Genomic DNA, 18,622 nt, shown 5'->3' with positions numbered 1-18,622 from the left:
GCACCTGTGTCCATGGAGGGAGCGCGGCGCTATGGCAGCGTTCTTCGCTGGGCAGCCCGGTTTACTGTGAGGAAGTAACAGCTTACATATTTATTCTGAGAAGGCAAGTGAGAGATGTAACCGGCCGTAAGGTGAAGAGCCTGGAGCACAAGTCTGATGAGGAACGGCTGAGAGAACTGGGTGTATTTGGTCTGTAGAAAAGGAGGATCAGGGGGCACCTTATTGCTCTTTACAACTATGTGAAAGGAGGATGTAGTCTCTGATAGGACAAGCTGTGCCAGAGGTTTAGATTGAATATTAGGAAAAAAAGCTTCACAGAAAGAGTGCTCAGGCATTGAAACAAGCTGACCAGGGACAGGGTAGAAGCAGCACCCCTGGAAGTGTTCAAAACTGTAGATGAGGGCCTCATCGATATAGTCCAGTGGTAGCTGAGGCAGTCCTGCACTCATAGTTGGACTTGATGACCTTAAAGGTCTTTCCCAACCTACCTGAGTCTATGGTCTTATGAACTAAACCAGCGAGGAAAACACTCCAAACCCAGCCTTTGGTTCAGTGATTTATTTTCTCTAGTACACAGCAATACAGTCATAACTACAGTGCACATATATGTACCAAAAAGGTATTTTAGATAAAAACATGTTTCATGAAAACATCTTGTTTCCTGTTTGTGGCAAACAATCACCCAGTTTATCCACAGGAAACTGTAATGTTTCTGGTCACTCAGTTCAGGCAGGAGGAGAGCCTCTGTGGATTCCATGTTAAGCTTGACCGTATTTTATACAAGCAAAACTGAGCTGCATTCCCACAACAAAATCGGCATCACTCCCAGCACCTTGTCCACAAAGGGCCAAAGAAACCTCAACCCCACAGGTTGAGCCCAGGCAGGTGAGAACTTGGGCACCTCTGGTTTGGCTCTCACTGCACATAGTTAACTACAGACACAGTTTCTGTACAAGCACATGCCAAAACCACTAGGAAAGCAGGTAAGAAAAAAAAAAAACCACACACAAAAAACACACAAACAACAAAAAACAAAACCCTAAACCAAAAAAAAACCAAAGCCACCCAATTTTGATTCCAGCCCTATCTGCCTACTCTATTTCCCAACATCTAACACAGGGATTAGATAAGGCAGCTGTAACAGCATATAAAATTAAGGTCTGTACCACTATTAACAGAGAGATACACAAAACAGAGACAGCAAGGCACATGACACACTGCTGCAGAAAAAGAGATGCATAAAAGTAAAGAGCTGCCTAGAGGCTTTGCCCCACCAGTTTGCCAAACCAGGAATATTTTCAATGACAAGTACATTGTAACAGATGCAGATTCTACTTTATAAGGCTGACAAAGGAAAAAAAAAAACAACAAAAACCAAACCACAAAACAACTAAACTTCTGTCATATCACTGGCACAAGCCTACAGGAGATTTTAGTCTGGACAGCTGTCCATCCCAGAACTCTCTCCAAAGACTGAAGATCACTGATGTGCTTGTGTCCAGGCTATTGAGCTCTAAAGGCAATTTGTCATGTTGTTACATTAGCAATGTGTTTTGATATGCAGATATTTCAGTGTCAGCTGATTACATCAAAAGCTGGCCAGGAACCCAGTGAAACACTGACTGAAATTAGTAGATTTATCTCCATCATTTAATCATCTATCTTAAAATCTCTTGTGCAACCCTAGGTCACATGCCTTCTTGCTGTGTCATATCCAGCACACAAACAGAAGTCTGATGTACTAAGAAGTACTCATGACCAAGGAGACAGAGCATACCTGACATCTGAAAGAGCTGAAGGTGTGGGACAGAAGGCAAATGATTCATAGGTTAAAGCACTCTCAATTTATGGGGGTTTACCAGACCACTCGTAAACACAGTGCCCAAACCCTACAAAACCCATTAGGATGCAGTGAGGTTGCACCTCAGACACTACATCTCAGCAAAACAGAACTGTGACGAGAGGTTTGGGAAGAAAGAGGGGGAAAAGTCTCACTGATTATTTTTTTGCCCAGGAACATATCTTGCTCATGAGGAGCAGCACTGGAGCACAAACTGAGGCACATGAGCTCCAAGGGAGATCAGCACCATGACACCAGCAAAGGCAAGACTCATTTAGACAGGTCAGGCACAAATCAGACCACTCCAAAGGGCAACACGTTCATCTGCAATGAAGAGACATCAGGAAGAGACCTCCAAGAAGAAAACCAGCCACATTTTAAGAGATCTGGAATGAGGTGGGACTGCCAGGATGCGAGATCAGTACAGAAAAACTAAGCAGTCAAGGTATGAAAAATTCCATTTTTGACATGCTTTGTGTATGTATGTGTGTCAGCATGGTGGTCACTGTAGCTGGTTTGAACTTACTTGTTTTCCTGAAGAAAACAGTGCTGTACATATCTGAAACAAAACAGCTTTTGGTAAGCCAAAGATTATGGTATTCAAGCACTAGAGGTAGGAAAGGAAAGATGAATATCAACAGGTATGTTTTAGACAGAGTTTAGCTGCAACAGTCAAGAAGTTAACATAGCAGAAGGGCATAAGTATAAGAATGTAGACTAAAAAAAATACAAGTTACTTTCTCTTCAGAGTTCAAACTAACAGTTTAAGAGCATAGAAGACAGAGAAGCAATGGGTAGATATATAGATCAATCTCCGTTTTTATCATACAGCTACTACTAATTTTCCTCAGAAACATTAGAATACTATTGCTATAAGAGTAAAAAGAGCACCAGATGGGTGATCAAGGAGATTCTGCAGAAACATAGCAAAGGTCTACTGTACCATGGCAATACTCTCTGCAAATGCAGAATTTATTTATTTTGCCATTGCCTTTTTAAGCCTTCTCCTTCCTTCACTTACTTTCAGGGTAATTAAAACATTAAGCTTGAACTACATACTTATGTATGCGCTTACAATTAACATGCTGCTTCCCTATATATGCTCCCAAAGCAATTTTCTTATTTTGGATTTCTCAGCTTTAGTTGTTGCAAAGACCATAACTGTTTTTTGTAAGCACAGGTTTGTGTGCAATCACACTTAAATCATCAGCTCTCCTACTCTGCTCAAGCTACTTCCCAAAGTAAATCAATGCTTTAGTTAAGGAACCTGTTGTAGTAAATGACTGTCTCAGCCTGTAGCACTCCTCCCCTTGATATCAGACTTTAATATAACTTTGCCATTTCAGGCAGCATTAAGTGGGATACAGCACTACTTTAAGTCTCTTTGATGGAATTCACATATATTGGAGCCAGAGCTATGCTTTTATGGTCTAATAGCTGATCAGAAGGGATGGAAAAAGTAAACACTTTGTTTGGAGTAGAAACCAGCTAGAATAAGACACAAAGATCCCACAAGCTACTGAGAGAAGAACCACCACAAAAAGGATGGAGTTGACTCATCTGCCACTCAGTGTAAACTAAGTGGATGCAGAAGAGATAAGTTTCTACCAATATAAACACACACTACACATTACATCTCGTTTTACACTGCTCACTGTGTTTTGTGTCCACTGATTTTGATTGTGCTAAAATAAAATCAGTCATTTTACTACTTTAAACCAACAAAACCCTGAAATAAAAAAATATAATTACATACAGTAAATAAATTTACTAAAAGCTGAACCACAACACAAACCTTAACCCTGCAGCCAATACTCCTTTAATAGCTTTGGCACCTTCAGCATGTTTTACCAAGTACAGCTTTCCACAGTACCATAATGCAATGCTAAATCCTAAATTAAAAAAATAATAAAAAACCCCAAACAAACAAAAAATCAACCCTATGTTTCTATCAGGGGAGAAGGAATAACAGCACAACAATAAAAATATCTAGTCTATATCAACCGTACCTCTCCACTAGGGAATTTAATAGAAAAAAAGCCTACCACATATAATTTAACACCAAGCTCTCTTCCTGGCAAACAGGATTACAAGTTAATACTGAAAACAATCTTATGTTCAAATACAGAGATAAGCAGCATTATTCCAAAACCCAACAGAATCCCAGCATTCTGTAACAGGAAGTATCCCCAGCGGCTACATCCATGATCACTGGCATCATTGTGGAGCATTTCAGGTACCTAAGCAAACAAGAAAGTGTTAAATGCTTTCAAAATAAACAGTTACTTCAAACCCAGTTCCTCAGCCATGAGGCATGAGGTAGCAGAGCCTCACTCCTCTGGTCTTTCCTGTTGACTACATTACTATTACTCCTTGAATTAAGTGTCACTCAACATGACCAGTATTATCAGAGGCTACTTTCATATTTAGACACAGAGAATCTGTAATGTTCCAATTACTGTTTTCATGGTAATTATGCTGATGTCCTAAGCCAGCCATTTACTCAGGATATGACTATTTACCAACTGATGTAATCAAGCCACACAAAGAATTCTGTTCTTAAGACAAAAGCTAAGATCTGCTAATTATCCACCAAGTACTTTGTACTTCTGTACAAACATACTTCTGAGGTATAGTTTAATACAATTCTGTCTTTATGCCAATAAACAGTAATAATTTAATGCAGAAGTTGAAGCATATTTAGTGGTGCAGATAGTGTGCCACTTGCTTACTGACTACCTGCTAACTAGCCACTGTCTGAAGCATTTTTTTTTAACTCTACTTCTGCTGTTAACTGCTTCTATTTAACAACTGAGGGAGAAAATCTTTGTACCTACAGTAAACTAAACAAAAGCCATCTTCCACCTGAACATGTAACTGAACACTTATGCTGCATACTAATCAGCATCCTCAAGTGCCTAAAAAGTTAATCGAGGGGAAAAGAGATGGAAGAATCTGAGCTCAAAATGTAATTAGCATTAATTCTTGAACTGTGTTATATACAATTCAAGTAGGTCTAGACACTTACCATATCCACAAGAGCCACATACATGAACAAGCCAGCTGTAAGTGCAAATATCCACATGGAAACATTGTCTGCATAATGACCGATGAGGATCCCAGTCGCCATCCCAAGGTAGGCCAGCATAGCTGACAGAGCATTATAAAGCACAGCTTGTTTGACAGTCATACCAGCTTTTAGAAGTACAGCAAAATCTCCTACAACAGGGACAAAAAGTTTTCATCCACAGGTAACTCCTGGAGTATTCATGAGTTCTCATCTTACAAGATTACTAAGTTATTTTTGCACTGCTGTCTGCCTTCCCCCCCCCATTTATAAAATCAGTTATTACTGGAGGGCAGAAAATTCAAAGTAACTGAATTTAGATTTTTTTTTTTAAGATTAATTCAATTAACTAGAAGACTGTGTTATTTCTTAAAAGTACCCTTGAGTAGACGATCTGACACAAAGTTTTCTGATCAAATTTTACTGTGCCACAGAATAAAGTCACTTAAAATTCTCCAAAGTACATCTGTGAGTACCTATACCTACAGCATATGGAAATACCGGGGTCTTACCTAGCTCATGAGGTAATTCATGGCAAAATACAGCCACAGAAGTGCTTAAACCACTAGATAACCCTTCAGTAAAGGCTGCTCCTATAAAGAGACAAGGGTGGGAGAAAACAATAAGAACATTACTGCATATTCAGACATCAAGTGCCAAACCATTGCTGCATTTCCTTGTATCAGATCAGGACATTAATTTCACTCAAATTTTATTTATGCTTATGGAAGCATTTAAACTTCAGCTGAACAGTTGTTGTTTAGGACTCATAAGTTTCAAAATCCTCCTTCAGAATCATCCACTTGAAGTAAAGCAAATTTCATTATCTTATTTCTGACCTAAGCCCAACACCCTTTAATATCACAACCCTCTCAAAAAAACAAAAAACAATAAACGGAAATACTGTCAGAAAAGACTTTTTTTTAAGGAAACAAAGAGAAGGCAGCAGCTCAACTGCTTTTAAGAGTCAGGCACCAGAAAAAGGGAAGCCAACAGCAAGAGAGGTCACATGAAATCAGGAGTGAAAGATAGTGAATTCTAGGCAGCTTGCACGTAAGTGAACTATCATACTTTAAATGGAGGAAACAAGCCCACACAAGAAACCCTTAAACTAGTCCAAGTAGTTTTTCTTGTTTTCCCCACTCCTGTTGCTTGCTATTTTTCTCAGGAGGAAGCAGCACACAGTAGGGGTGAAGAGCTGAGACATCTCATACAGGACAAGAGGTCACCAGCTGCATGAAAGGCCTCTCCAATGGGTGCAGCAGAACTGTGTCCAGCTTCCTCTTCATCCACTACCAGAAGCATGCCAGCAAACAGGGTGCTACCAATAAGCAAAGAGGCTCAAGGCCATGTCATACATAGTTGGCACACATGAGAGACCCACTAGTACTGCTCACAGAGTAAGAGCTACAATGGCAGCAAGACCAGAGCAGACAATCCCCTCAGTTTGCTGAGGTCATCACCCACAAGTAGTCCAGCAGTCTCTATCCGGATGTAAATCCTGGGGGTTTACACTGCTATCCAGGTTTCACCTGGAAGAAATGACTGGTGCTCCTCCATGCAGTAGTAACAGCAGCAGTGAAGGAGATACAGACAGCTCTGGATGAGGGATAATAGGGTATTGAGAGAGTGTTTAGAAGGGATTCTACAGAACTAAGTCTCAGACTAAAGATGAAAGCAGGACCAAAGCAGCACTCAATAAGGAAACATGACCACCTGAAACAGTAAAATTTCAAAAAGAGTGAAGCCTGGCAACAGGGAGAACCCCTCTGTCCCCATGTGTAGCAGGTAATCTAAACAACAGAAATATCATCTTTTTCACTGCTAAAAAGATGTCCTGAAACACTGACAAGTTGAAATACGTATCTGCTATTATCCCCTCTGGAGAAACTGATTTAACACTGTATTAAAATACACTTTTAAGACATCAGTTCTCTCTAAGGAAAGCTAAAGAAAAAATATATATGTAAGGGTAGCGTTCTGCAGTTTAGTTATTTATTGAAGCTACACAGAAAAGTCTGAATCACAGAAGATAGTTCCTGACAAATTAGTCAGATGCAACCGTTCCATGCTTTAATAGAAAAATAAGCACTTTTAAATCTTATTCCTACATGATTAGCACAAGATACTTGAGAAAAAACAAACAACAGAACTGACGGAAGTTATGGATAACAAATCACATGAAATTAGTGAACTGAAGGATTACTCTGGCTAAAGCTATTTTCACAGGAGCATTCACATCTTAATGTAAATATAGGTAAAACACTATACAAGTAGTATTGGCATTTTCAGATCATTTTGATGTTGTGAACATACCCAGAACTGAAAGAAACCCATTTCCATTAGTCTGAACAAGCTACACAGCAGGATGTCTAAAAGCTGTAGTTCACACTTGTTCAATAAGCCTTTGTTACCCCTCCTCATACTTTTCCCTTCATCACTATAAAGTCATAGCTCCTTTCCATATCTACCTAATGCTAGGGGGTAACTGACTGTGTGTCATTTGTATGCACATTTTCACTACTGATCAGCCAAGAAATTTACATTTCATGCTGCAACTTTCATCAGAAATGAGATTAAATCAGAAAGTCTCTTTTCACATTTTACTTTGAATTGACCGAGTCTGAACAACTGCAAATACTGCTGTGAGAGAAAATAATTGTTATTGGGGTTTCTCCTCAAACAAGAATGAACTTGTTTCTACAATAAAAGTTACAGAAAAAACTGATACTGATGAACTGACCTCAGTATGCAATACAAGCTAGAAATGAACCCAATACTGGCAAAGATTAGTCTTACATACTAAAGTCAAGGTTATGAAAGACTAGCGCAAGAACTGAAGATTACCGATTTGACTTTTTCTGTAACTTACTTTAGCATTTTCCAATGTAAAATACCTGTAGTCTAGCTCTCTTAGAAAAAAACAAGGGAATTTTCAAACCTGACTTCCCACACAGAAGGCCAAAACATAATATTCAATGTTATTTTTGTGATAAAGAAATATTTTCATTGAAGAATTATCAAAAAAGACTGAACTACAGCATGCAAGGGGAAAAAAACAGGGACATAAAAAAATGTCTGTTTAGACATAAAATAGTTTATACTCATTTATATAAAAAAATAATTTATATTAGTTTATACTAGTTTAAATTAAAAGAAAAAAATCAAACCAAAAAACCAAACACCTCAACTTTAAGAACAAGATTTTGAGTAGAATATAACTTTTAAAAAGACAAATGTTTTAAATACTTTTCCAAGAGACTGAGCCTGTTTTGGGACAGAACAGCACACTGAGCATCTGAAGCAATCTACTTATGCTACATTCTAATTGATATAGCCCCTCTTAATCAAAAAATCTGCATAAAGGCAACATATAACTTTATTGGTATCTCCTCCATGATTCAGTTTCTGACAGGTAATAGCTAATTTCTGTCCTACCAATTAATGGCCTACTCTCACATTCTTAGAATACAAAAAGCAGCACAGACCTTCTCTGAAGGTTAGTACAAGCACAAGAACTGCAATGCTCCTCTTCAGTAGACAGTAGGATCTGAAAATATGGACATGACTAGACTCCCATGCAGAAGCATAAAAGCACTTTAGAGAACACTATGCCTTAGACCAAATTCATTTTACAGTAAAAATGAACATACATGTACCTATCACAGCACAAAAATCACACATATGTGTAGCCTAATCTACTGGATTGATTTTCAGGCTAAAGGCAGGTTGAAAACAGGGTCCCACCTCCATACTCGCCATGCTCTGGTGAGAGGGTCCCACTCTCCATGCTCTGGGGAAACAAAAAAATGGCCCACAAAGCCAACTGTACCCAGGGCTGCATCAAAAGGAGTGTGACCAGCAGGTCAAAGAACGTGATCCTGCCCCTCTACTCAGCTTTTGTGAGACCTCACTTGGAGTACTGTGTACAGTCCTGGTGCCCTCAACAGAGAAGATCATGCAGCTGCTGGAGCAAGTATAGAGGATAAGGAGGCTTGAGCACCTCCCATATAGACAGGCTTAGAAAACTGGGGCTGTTCAGCCTGGAGAAGAGCAGGCTGTGCAGAGACCTCATAGCAGCCTTCCAGTATCTGAAGGGGGCCCAACAAGGATGACAGAGAGAGATTTTTCATGAGGGACTGCAGCAGTGGGCAAGGGGAGATGGGTCGGTCAAAACTTAAACAGGGGAAGTTTAGGTTAGATAGAAGGAAGAAGTTCTTTACTGTGAGGGTGGTGAGGAACCGGAACAGGCTGCCCAAAGAAGTGGTAAATGCCCCACCCCTGCAGTGTTCAAGGCCAGGTTGGAGAGGGCTTTGAGCAGCATGGTCTAAATGGGAGGTATCCCTGCCTATGACAGAGGGGTTGGAACCAGATGATCTTAAGGTCCTTTCCAACCCAAACCATTCTGTGATTCTGTGTGTAACCAGTGCCCATCACAGGCAAAGCCACATGTGTGAAGTATGGAACCTGACTTTGCTATGTAAAAAGTAAAGATAGAAGAGGAAGAAATAAAGGAAGCCAATGATACTAGTGGCCTGACTGAAGTGGAAAAAACACAGTTACTTTATATGTAACTACGAAGACAAGCTAGTCTTACAAAAAAAAAAATTGCTGAGCAATTACAGACACTGAAATAAAGTCAGCTCTAAGCCCTAAATACTTTTTATAAGCCTAGCTTTAGTTTTGAAAAACATTAGCTTTAACTTTGCTAAAAGCAGGAAATATAGCACAGTTTATAGTCTTCCTAAAGAAACATAGCTGTAAGCACATAACTTGTTTCATCTGCCACTGATATACAGGTTGTTAAACTGGAGATTTTTCTTATTCATTCACATCTGCTATGAGGTAATTAGCTCAGGCTTCAAAGATCCACCGTTAATTAGTTATGTTCCTAAGAAAGAGATAAGTAACAGCAAGAAGATTTTGATGTCTTTACATACAAAAAAGCTGCAGTATCCAAGCCCACACTTACCAATTGCTAGGCCGTCACTAAAATTATGTAGTCCATCTCCCATAATCACCATCCATGCCAAAGTTGCTATTCCTGCATCCTTCAGTTCTTCACGTGAGTAGCGCTGACTGTGACTGTGGGGATGATGGTTCTGATGATGATGGTGATGTAGAATGTGATGGTAGTCATGGTGATGATGACTAAGATGATCTGTCTGTCCCAGAGTATCATGTAAGTGAGAATGACATTTGTTTCTACAGCCCCTGGACACATATTCATTTTCAGCCTCTTCTTGATGAGAATGAGCTATCATCACTTCTTCTTCTTCTTGTATGGTTGGCTGCTGAGAAATGAATGTTGATGGATCTTGAGAGTCTGTCCCTAGGTAGCCCTCAGGCCCTGTTACAAAAACCCAGAGTAAAATATTATGCATTTTTAAAACACCTCGGAAGCAAAGATACAGTAAATTGACTAAGCAATGTGGTAAAGAAAAAACTAGTAAGTCTAGAAGCTGAGACATGGAAATATTCAAGGCCAGCTTGGATGGGGCTTCATGCAACGTGGTCTAGTGTCCCTTCCACTAGTTGGAAATAGATGAGCTTTTAGGTCCCTTCCCATCCAAAGCATTCTGCGATTCTGTGATACACCAGCTTCTTACACCAGAAGCTTCTCCCTCCTCCCCCTTCCACCCCCCCCCCCCAACAGTTTCCACAGCTTCTTTTTTTTCATTAAATTTCTGTGATAATTCCCAATAGTTCAAAATAATAAAAGTTTAGTTTTTATCCCTACTACTGAAGCAGTCCCTACATTTAGGAGGCCACAAATGCCTCCTAAAAAGGTAGAAAAAACCTTTACTCTCAAACCCTGTGCAAATTAAACACAACAGCATACGGCTCTACGTCTCGGTTTCACAGCATGAAGGCTGTTAGTTTAACTGTGTCAGAATGACAAACTGCTGTCTGGAAAGCACACGCCATTTATTCATCTTAGTGCTGAAAAATAAGAATGCCAAAGAGGATCACATTATAGATCATTCTGGAAACTCCTGTAACTGACATAATACAGGAGCTTAAGTTTGAACACCTAAAAGTAAACACCCAAAAATAAAGCCATCACCACAGAGCAGGAAACATCCTCACATAACCATCAGTGACACACTAAGGATAGTTATTTTAACTAACTCCTAAAAGTTGCTAAATTCTTTCCTTGCAATTAAATGAACAAACACTTTTTCCCCCACCTTGCACTACTGATAACTTTTTCTTTAGTTATAAAGTTATTCTGAAAAACTGAACACATCTTTAAGCCACAAGAGCTAACACTTATCTAGTGAGACATGTTTTAGCTCATACTATGATTTTGGGGAAAATGATCATTTGCAGCCCCAAATACTTCAAGTAAACTCTAAAATTTTAGACTATTCAAGTCATAAATACTCTAACAAAACCCAGACTTAAGATAATACAGAAATCTAATTAATAAAACACATACATAACATCTAACAGTCTGTACCAGCAGGTACGGCTGTATTTGCAACAGGCATAGCCAGAACTGCTTCAGAAATGACTTCAGCTTCTGCTATTAAATCCAAAACTAAAAGGCTTAAGGTTTAGAATCATAGTATAGAATCACAGAACAGTTAGGGTTGGAAAGGACCTTAAGATCATCAAGTTCCAACTCCCCTGCATGGGCAGGGACACCTCACACTAAACCGTATCACCCAACGCCTCGTCCAACCTGGTCTTGAACACTGCCAGGGATGGAGCATTCACAACCTCCCTGGGCAACCTATTCCAGCGCCTCACCACCCTAACAAAAAAGGATTTCCTCCTTATATCCAATCTAAACCCTGTTTAAGTTTTAACCTGTTACCTATCAAAACTGTGAATTCACCACTTCCAAACTATCAATCCTTTCTAAAGGGAAACAGGAAATAGAACTAGTCCTTTACATAGCAATGCACAGACAAGTCTTGTATTAAAAAGAATTCAAGTAGGCAGTGACCCAACCCATGGTAAGAAGCAACTCTATAAGATGCCATGGATCAGGCATTTTTTTTAAACAGCATTGCCACAAAACAACAACTGTGCAATATCACTGAGACTTACGATCATCTGTGTCTAACTTTTCTTCGTTCGCTGAAAACTTCTTATTTTCTCCATCATCTTCATTTTTTTTCTTATTCCAAAAGAAAATACTGTAGTTATGAATATTTTACTTATTTTTCAGGATATGCATGAGCAATATGATATTCATAACATTTATGCAGCCTGCACAGAAAGAGGACAACATGGAAGCCATATAAAGACTACAGAAGAGGAACATCAGAAACTCAGCTAAGTACAGTAAGATGAAAAAGGTTCCTCAGGCTCCATAGGAGGGGGAAAAAAAAAACCACAAACCCCACACATATAAATATCGCACATTTTTGAAAAAGGAATAAAGCAGACAGGTTCATCTGAAAAGTGGAACACATCAAATACTGAGTAAGAGTTATTCCACTTACTCATTTCCATTGTAACATCAGTATGGGTTCTTCTAATGCACTGAAGGAAAACTAAAATCTCTAATCATTGCTCACTGATGCCTGTATCACAACAATTTGTGATCAGTGACTCTGCATCTAGAAGGGCATACTTAGTCTAACAGGAAGTCTATTGCCAGTGGCTGAGAGGACCCCGAAAATATTTGCTTTGCTTGGAACTCACTATGACCTCTCCTGGCAACTATATATAACTAGACAGGGAAAACAATCCTCTCACTCGCAGTTAGCTTAGCTTCAGTACAAACCACACCAACACAACTTCCCATGACCAAAGTCCAAGAGCTTACATGGCATCTGTCCTGAGACTGTTACCTTAGTGAGTGATTTAATAATAAATCCAGACATTATCAGTCATTGTGGTAGCATAGAAAATAGCTATTTTTAAGCTAAGTAGTTAGGACTTTACTAACTTTCTTCAAGCAAAATTTAATGTATCACCAACTTTTACTGTATCATTTTATATTGAGTCAGCTTTTACATCATTGTTTATTCCTGGCTACTTTAAAGACCTCAGTTACCAGTAATAGATAAGTTACCAGCACTTACAATCTACCAAAAGTCAGTTATAATTTACCTTCCACATAAAAAAAAACCAGAAACCAGCATAGTAATCTAAAAGCTACGTTGGTTTTTGTTTTGGGGAGTTTTGTTTGTTTGGTTTCTGTTGGGTTTGGTTTTTTTGTTTTGGCGTTTTTTTTGGGTGGGGGGTGGGGTGAGGAGGGGTAAAGAAGGGAAAGAAACAAGAGGCTGGACAGACTGTATTTCCAGAATGAACACTATCTAACGAAGTCACTTTCTACAGTGTAGTTGGATGCTAATTTATGTATGCACCTACCCCTTTTGTGCAAGGGCCTTCCTCAACAACAGTACAGTAACTGTACGAGTTCATCTTACTTCATCCAGTATGAGAATTAAAATAATAAAACCGATTCAAGTAGTTGTGCAATTGCCTTGAGATGTCAGAAGTCAATAATGAACCATAACTTCCAAAATCACTATTAAAACAAAGGATGCAAATGGCCGTTTGCTCAAACAATTCACTCTGGTGTCAAGCCTGCACTATATGTCTGGTTAAGGAAGTAGCTCAAGAGCTCTTCCATAACAGGACCACACAGAAAGTTACTGCATAAAGTATGTGTGTCACCAATATAAATGAAATTACAACACTAATCAAGTCAGCAATCACTATTAAATCAGAGATCTACAGTATTCATAAATGATTTTTTGTAAGTGTATTCAGAAATCATGCAATGCACTATAGCTTCAAGTAATAGTTTCTGTACCTTTTTCTTCTTGTCTTTAAACTGCTTTATTAAAGTGATCAAATGCTCCACTAGAAACATGAAATATAATCCTCCAAGTGCTGTAAGTCCCTTCCATGTAGAATCCAGGTTGGCACTCTCCTCTACACTTTGAGAAGCAAGATGTTTGAACATAGAGCTTTTGTTTTGTTCAAGCAGAGCTTTTTCGTGGTGATGGTGATGGTTGCCATGAGACTAAGGGGAGAACCAAATGGGTAAGTCATTATATTCAAAAGAACTGATAACATAAGAAACACAAGATATTCTTCACATTCTTTTTCCCAAGTTGAGTCCAATTTTCATGGGGCAAATGCTCTGGATACAAACTCAAATGATTACAAATAAGTCTGCTGATACAGAAAAGCACTGCAGGGATTGAGAGTAGGCTTGGAATTCACCCTCTCACAGAAGCTACAGGCATTCTGCTCAATATAAGATGTTCAACTGCCCCCACAGAAACTCCTGACACCATCAAGGAAACTGCATCTTAAGCAGTTAGTCACAGCAAGCACACCAATTACTTTTCCATCTAAGACAGCTTACAGTTTCTGTATGAAGAACTTGGCAGTAGTTTCCTTCTTTAAAGGAACTCTGGCATTCTTCCCCTCCTTACTGGCTAGTGATAAGTTCACAATAAAATAAAATTGGGGGCACCTCCCCCACTCATGTTTACATTTACACAGCCTCACACAGCAAAAGGAAAAAAGAACCTAACAAATTACAGGCAGGTCTCAAAGTACCTGCAGTCCTTTTTATCCATCTCAGACAAAAAGCTCCAGCTTTCAGGTAAGAGCTCCAAAGAAAAGTGGAAATTTAGCTATCACACTTCAATTTCATTGTCCACACGTAACTTCAAAAATCCACCAAGAAATGTTTTCTTCGGATTTCAGCAATGTTTTATTCTAACCAAAAAATTGCAGTGAATAAGCCATCAAGATAAGTGGGTGCCAACAGAAAACAAGGGATTATCTATTGCACATTAAAACGTACAGTGAGCGATATCTGGTGTCTATGAAGTTCATTAAATTGGAAAAATAAAATAGGCATTACAGTAAGTGACTAAACACATGTAAAATCCTTGCATGCAAGGAACAAAAGTGATTTAGCACCATATATGACTAAGAACAGTAAATAGAGGAATAATGTGGGAAGTTCTTACACTATAAGGACTGCAAAATGAATAATACAGTTTTAAATGGGAAACCTTTCCATCAAATAATCTACTTTGCAAGACTGACAAGTGACTCACCAAATAGGCATTAATTAACAAGGATTAAAATTATCACTAAGGAGTACAGACAGGTGTCAAATTCTCTGCTTAGAGATAATGAACAAAACGGTAATTAATACTCACATGAGGAAGGAGGTGTAAGAAAGCATCTCCGCTCAAAGTCCCCACAGCCAATGCCACAAGAAAACTTAGGAGAAATTTGAAAAACACTCGATTCATCAGTGGTACCAATATAACACCCAGCAGGGAAAGAAAACTGATGATGGAGATGGATATAAAGCCACCGATCCAAGCTGGTTTAAAAGAAAAAAGTAATAAGAATAAATAACAGCAGTATGAGATTGCTTGCTTGACATTCCTGCTATCAAATACTCCTGACCATTCAATTAATTGGATGTTAACAAATTGTACACCACAAAGATTTCTCTCTACACATGGTCAAATGTAAAAGAAAATAAACTTTTTTCAATTCTGAAACATGTTTCTCAAATTTATAACCAACATTAATGGGTTTTCAGTAAGCTTTTATTCCATGCTAAAAATACAAAAAAAAACAAACCCAAACCCACAACCTACCTATTTGCAGGGAGTAACTTTTTGGAGGAGTTTCAGCTTTTTCACTAGTTGCATGGACTATGCAGTATTTGCCATCAATCTGATTAATAAGAGCTGGACAGAGGTAACTAAATTCTGTAGCAGTCAACAATACTTGAGTGCCTATTCCATGGGACTGCATCAGTTTTGATGCACTGGAGCACTGTGGAAAGACGTATGTTAAAGATTAATCAGAACCAAAATACCCTGATATATCCGAAGAGGCCTGTACATCCTATTTTAATTGAAATGCATCAGATGAAAACAGCTGTAACAGAAATTAAACACAGGTAACAAAGCAATTTAGGAAGAACTGTACCTCCATCCTGCTCAGAAAGCTAGTTTGGGAGTCCTAGTATATGGGGCATAATTATCACTCCTCCTCAAAACAAAGGGGTCAGATGCTTTGCCATGTAAGCAAAAAAAGTCTAACACTTTCCATCAAGTTTGTAGAGGCCATATAAAGAATTACTAAGAAGGTTAAATCCCTTTTTATAGAAGTGACAGCCACAGAAAGTTTTGTACAGAATGTGTTCTGCATGTGCTTCCTCCAGTGAAGTTTCCCAGTGTACGACCTACAGTCCTGCTGCATTTAAATAACAGGAGTACTGCTGCTCTGACTGTGCAGAATGCAGTAACCTTGTGAATACAGTGCCTACAATAAACTACACAACACCCAATGAATTACCTGTCATGGCTGCATACATTAAGACCCAAGAGAGCCACCTGCTTTTGAAAGCATTTAATGGAGAAGGATCTGAAAGTGTAACGAAACTGCTTAAAGCACTATAGACCTTATCAGCAATACAGTATTTTAAAATAATAGTTAACATTTTGCAGCCATCTGTTTCACAGTTGGTGTCCACATACTGTCTTGAAGATGGGGAGGGTGGAATCAAAGGAAGGTGCCTATTACTTCCCTGCAGCTCTACACTATCTGCCATAGGATTATCTAGCACTTGTGAAGTAGCTTTGATAAGAATGACAGTATTTTAGCTAGATTTTTTTTTTCACTTTCACCACATTATTAGGAAAAGACAACAGATTCTGGCTCTAAGGCAGAACAGCAAGTTTTAAATTCAAAGTGTTTTCACATTTAGTAGAATTAAAAAATACATAAATATATAAAAGTGTACGGTTATATTTAATGTATGTACATATTTTTCAGAAAAATTAAAAACTAGATTGCATATATATTTTCCTCTGAGCTCAGGAGCATAGCACAACATTCCTTCAAAACGTTAAGTTTCAAGGGAAACCGTTTGTGTGCTTTTGGCTACAAGTACTGTTACACCACAAAACACTCACCCAGTTAAATAGTAAGCACCATAATAAGCCATAATAACATTCCCAGTGGATCTGGATTCTCAAGAACACAGGACAATCAGCCTCACCTCTTGTGTATTTTGGTTTTTCAGTTTAGAATACAGGTAACTGCCTTTTTCTGATTCCTTCGGAGAAGCATGAGATTCATTTGCTTTGCTGTTCACAGGTAAGCTTGTGTTGCTGCCACCTGTGACATTAACAGTATTAGGACTGGACAGACCTAGACGAGTAGCATGCTTCATTTCTCCAGGTTGCACATTCTGTAACTCAGAGTGGCCACCCGTGGTAGCAGTGATGAAGGGTGCCATTCTTTCACTAACCACGTTCTTGCTGCGTACAAAGTTTTGCTGATGTTCTGCATTTTGTATTTTATGAGGCTCCTTTGAGTGACTGTTCCTGTGGTCTTTGTTAGCATCTGATTCGTGGTTTGGACAAACAGTCTTCTCAGAGGTTTTACTCAACAGCACACGATTATGATGGTGATGGTCATGATCATGGTCATGATCATGGTCATGGTCTATTTTAATTCTTTTCATTTTATCTATACCTATGTTCTGGAGCAGTTTTTTAAATCCATCAATTGACAGCGAGTTGTTTTCTCCATAACGATGAAAGAGTTCTTGAAGGTGAAACTTCTGTATTAATCCTGCCAAATCAATATTAACACCAGCTGCCTTTTCTGGAAAAGTTCTCTCCATTGTATGCACAACAGTAACCATCTCCACTCCATGATGATAAATTCCACACGTTAGTATGGAAAACAATAGAAGGAAAGTGATTGACACTGTACTCCCCATTACAGTTTCTTTCTACCAAAGAAGAAACAAAAATATAAAAAAATGAAATTTTAACAGTTTCCATAAAACTGATCCCATCTTCCTCTGTAACAGATATTCATAATTTGCTTAAACAAAAGAAACCTACAATTAACCAAAACAAGCCCTACTCAAAGTATCAATGCAGTAAGCAAACAACTATTTAAATATCTTACACATTCATCACCTTTCCCAGGTGCTGTGGCCTCAGGCAACAGGAGATGAAGCTGCATACCACAGAGAAGTCACTGGCCGTAAATACCCCCCAGGTGTGAGCTTATCTTTGTTTAGTTTGGCCTGAGCCAGTCCTCTTAACACAAGCTAAACAAGGAGAGAACACCCTCAAGGGTGTGCCAACTGAGTTCTAGGTTAGGCTTTTCTTGTGGTAAAAACAAGCCTTATAATTTCTCTCTTAGCAACGAACAGGTAGTACAAATTGTATGTTCACGCATAAAAATCAGAATTCCCAACCTTCCATCCCTGAATTTCCCAGAGGTTTTGGCGGGGTGAGCTTTCAGCACTTCAGAAAAAAATGTGTTTATGTTGTCTACATATTTGAACATTGCTGTCGACCTTACAGCTCCTTGCAGCATGCAGGCAGTCCACGGCTGCAGACCAAACGCAAGCGTCAACACTTGCGTGTTTTATTCCATAATCACAGAATGGCTTGGGTTGGAAGGGACCTTAAAGATCATCTTGTTGCAATCCCCGTGCCACAGGCAGGGACACCTTCCACTAGACCAGGCTGCTCAAAGCCCCGTCCAATTTGGCTTACTCCTAGCAAGACTACGGATTAACCGGTATTTAGGCTGCGTACGGACCATGCCTGAAGGCTGCCTCCACCCTTCCCTAAAAAAGCACGAAAAACAACGTAACGCAAACAACTTCTCGGTTTCCATCAAGCCTACAACTACGCTTAAAATCCCAGCACTGCCGCCGGGACCCGCAGGCC

At 39.1% G+C, this 18,622-nt stretch overlaps 1 protein-coding gene across 1 annotated transcript; it reads right to left on the bottom strand.

Annotated features, from left to right (window-relative positions):
* Positions 1-3,845: 3,845 nt before the first annotated feature.
* SLC39A6 (solute carrier family 39 member 6) lies at positions 3,846-18,087 on the bottom strand. Its single transcript, XM_062608962.1, has 9 exons — positions 16,924-18,087; positions 15,512-15,692; positions 15,059-15,228; positions 13,687-13,899; positions 11,967-12,036; positions 9,880-10,257; positions 5,420-5,500; positions 4,869-5,059; positions 3,846-4,080 (listed from the first exon to the last, which is right to left on the bottom strand). The coding sequence occupies exons 1-9, from the start codon at positions 17,650-17,652 to the stop codon at positions 3,928-3,930; spliced, it is 2,166 nt and encodes a 721-aa protein (XP_062464946.1). The 5' UTR covers positions 17,653-18,087; the 3' UTR covers positions 3,846-3,927.
* Positions 18,088-18,622: the final 535 nt, after the last annotated feature.

This window comes from Pezoporus occidentalis, unplaced genomic scaffold (genome assembly GCF_034315485.1).
Source record: "Pezoporus occidentalis ecotype Australia unplaced genomic scaffold, CSIRO_AGI_Poc_V1 ctg132, whole genome shotgun sequence".
Classification (NCBI taxonomy): domain Eukaryota; kingdom Metazoa; phylum Chordata; class Aves; order Psittaciformes; family Psittacidae; genus Pezoporus; species Pezoporus occidentalis.
Note: the sequence above shows the minus strand (reverse complement) of the source record. Positions and strands in the feature narration are given on the sequence as shown.

Coding starts and splice junctions, on each gene's coding strand:
- SLC39A6 (XM_062608962.1), bottom strand. CDS start 17,652: ATGGGGAGTACAGTGTCAATCACTTTCCTTCTATTGTTTTCCATACTA. Junction 13,900..15,058: donor TCTTACACCTCCTTCCTCAT/GTGAGTATTAAT, acceptor TTCTCCCCTTAG/TCTCATGGCAACCATCACCA. Junction 4,081..4,868: donor ATGTGGCTCTTGTGGATATG/GTAAGTGTCTAG, acceptor TTGTTTGCTTAG/GTACCTGAAATGCTCCACAA.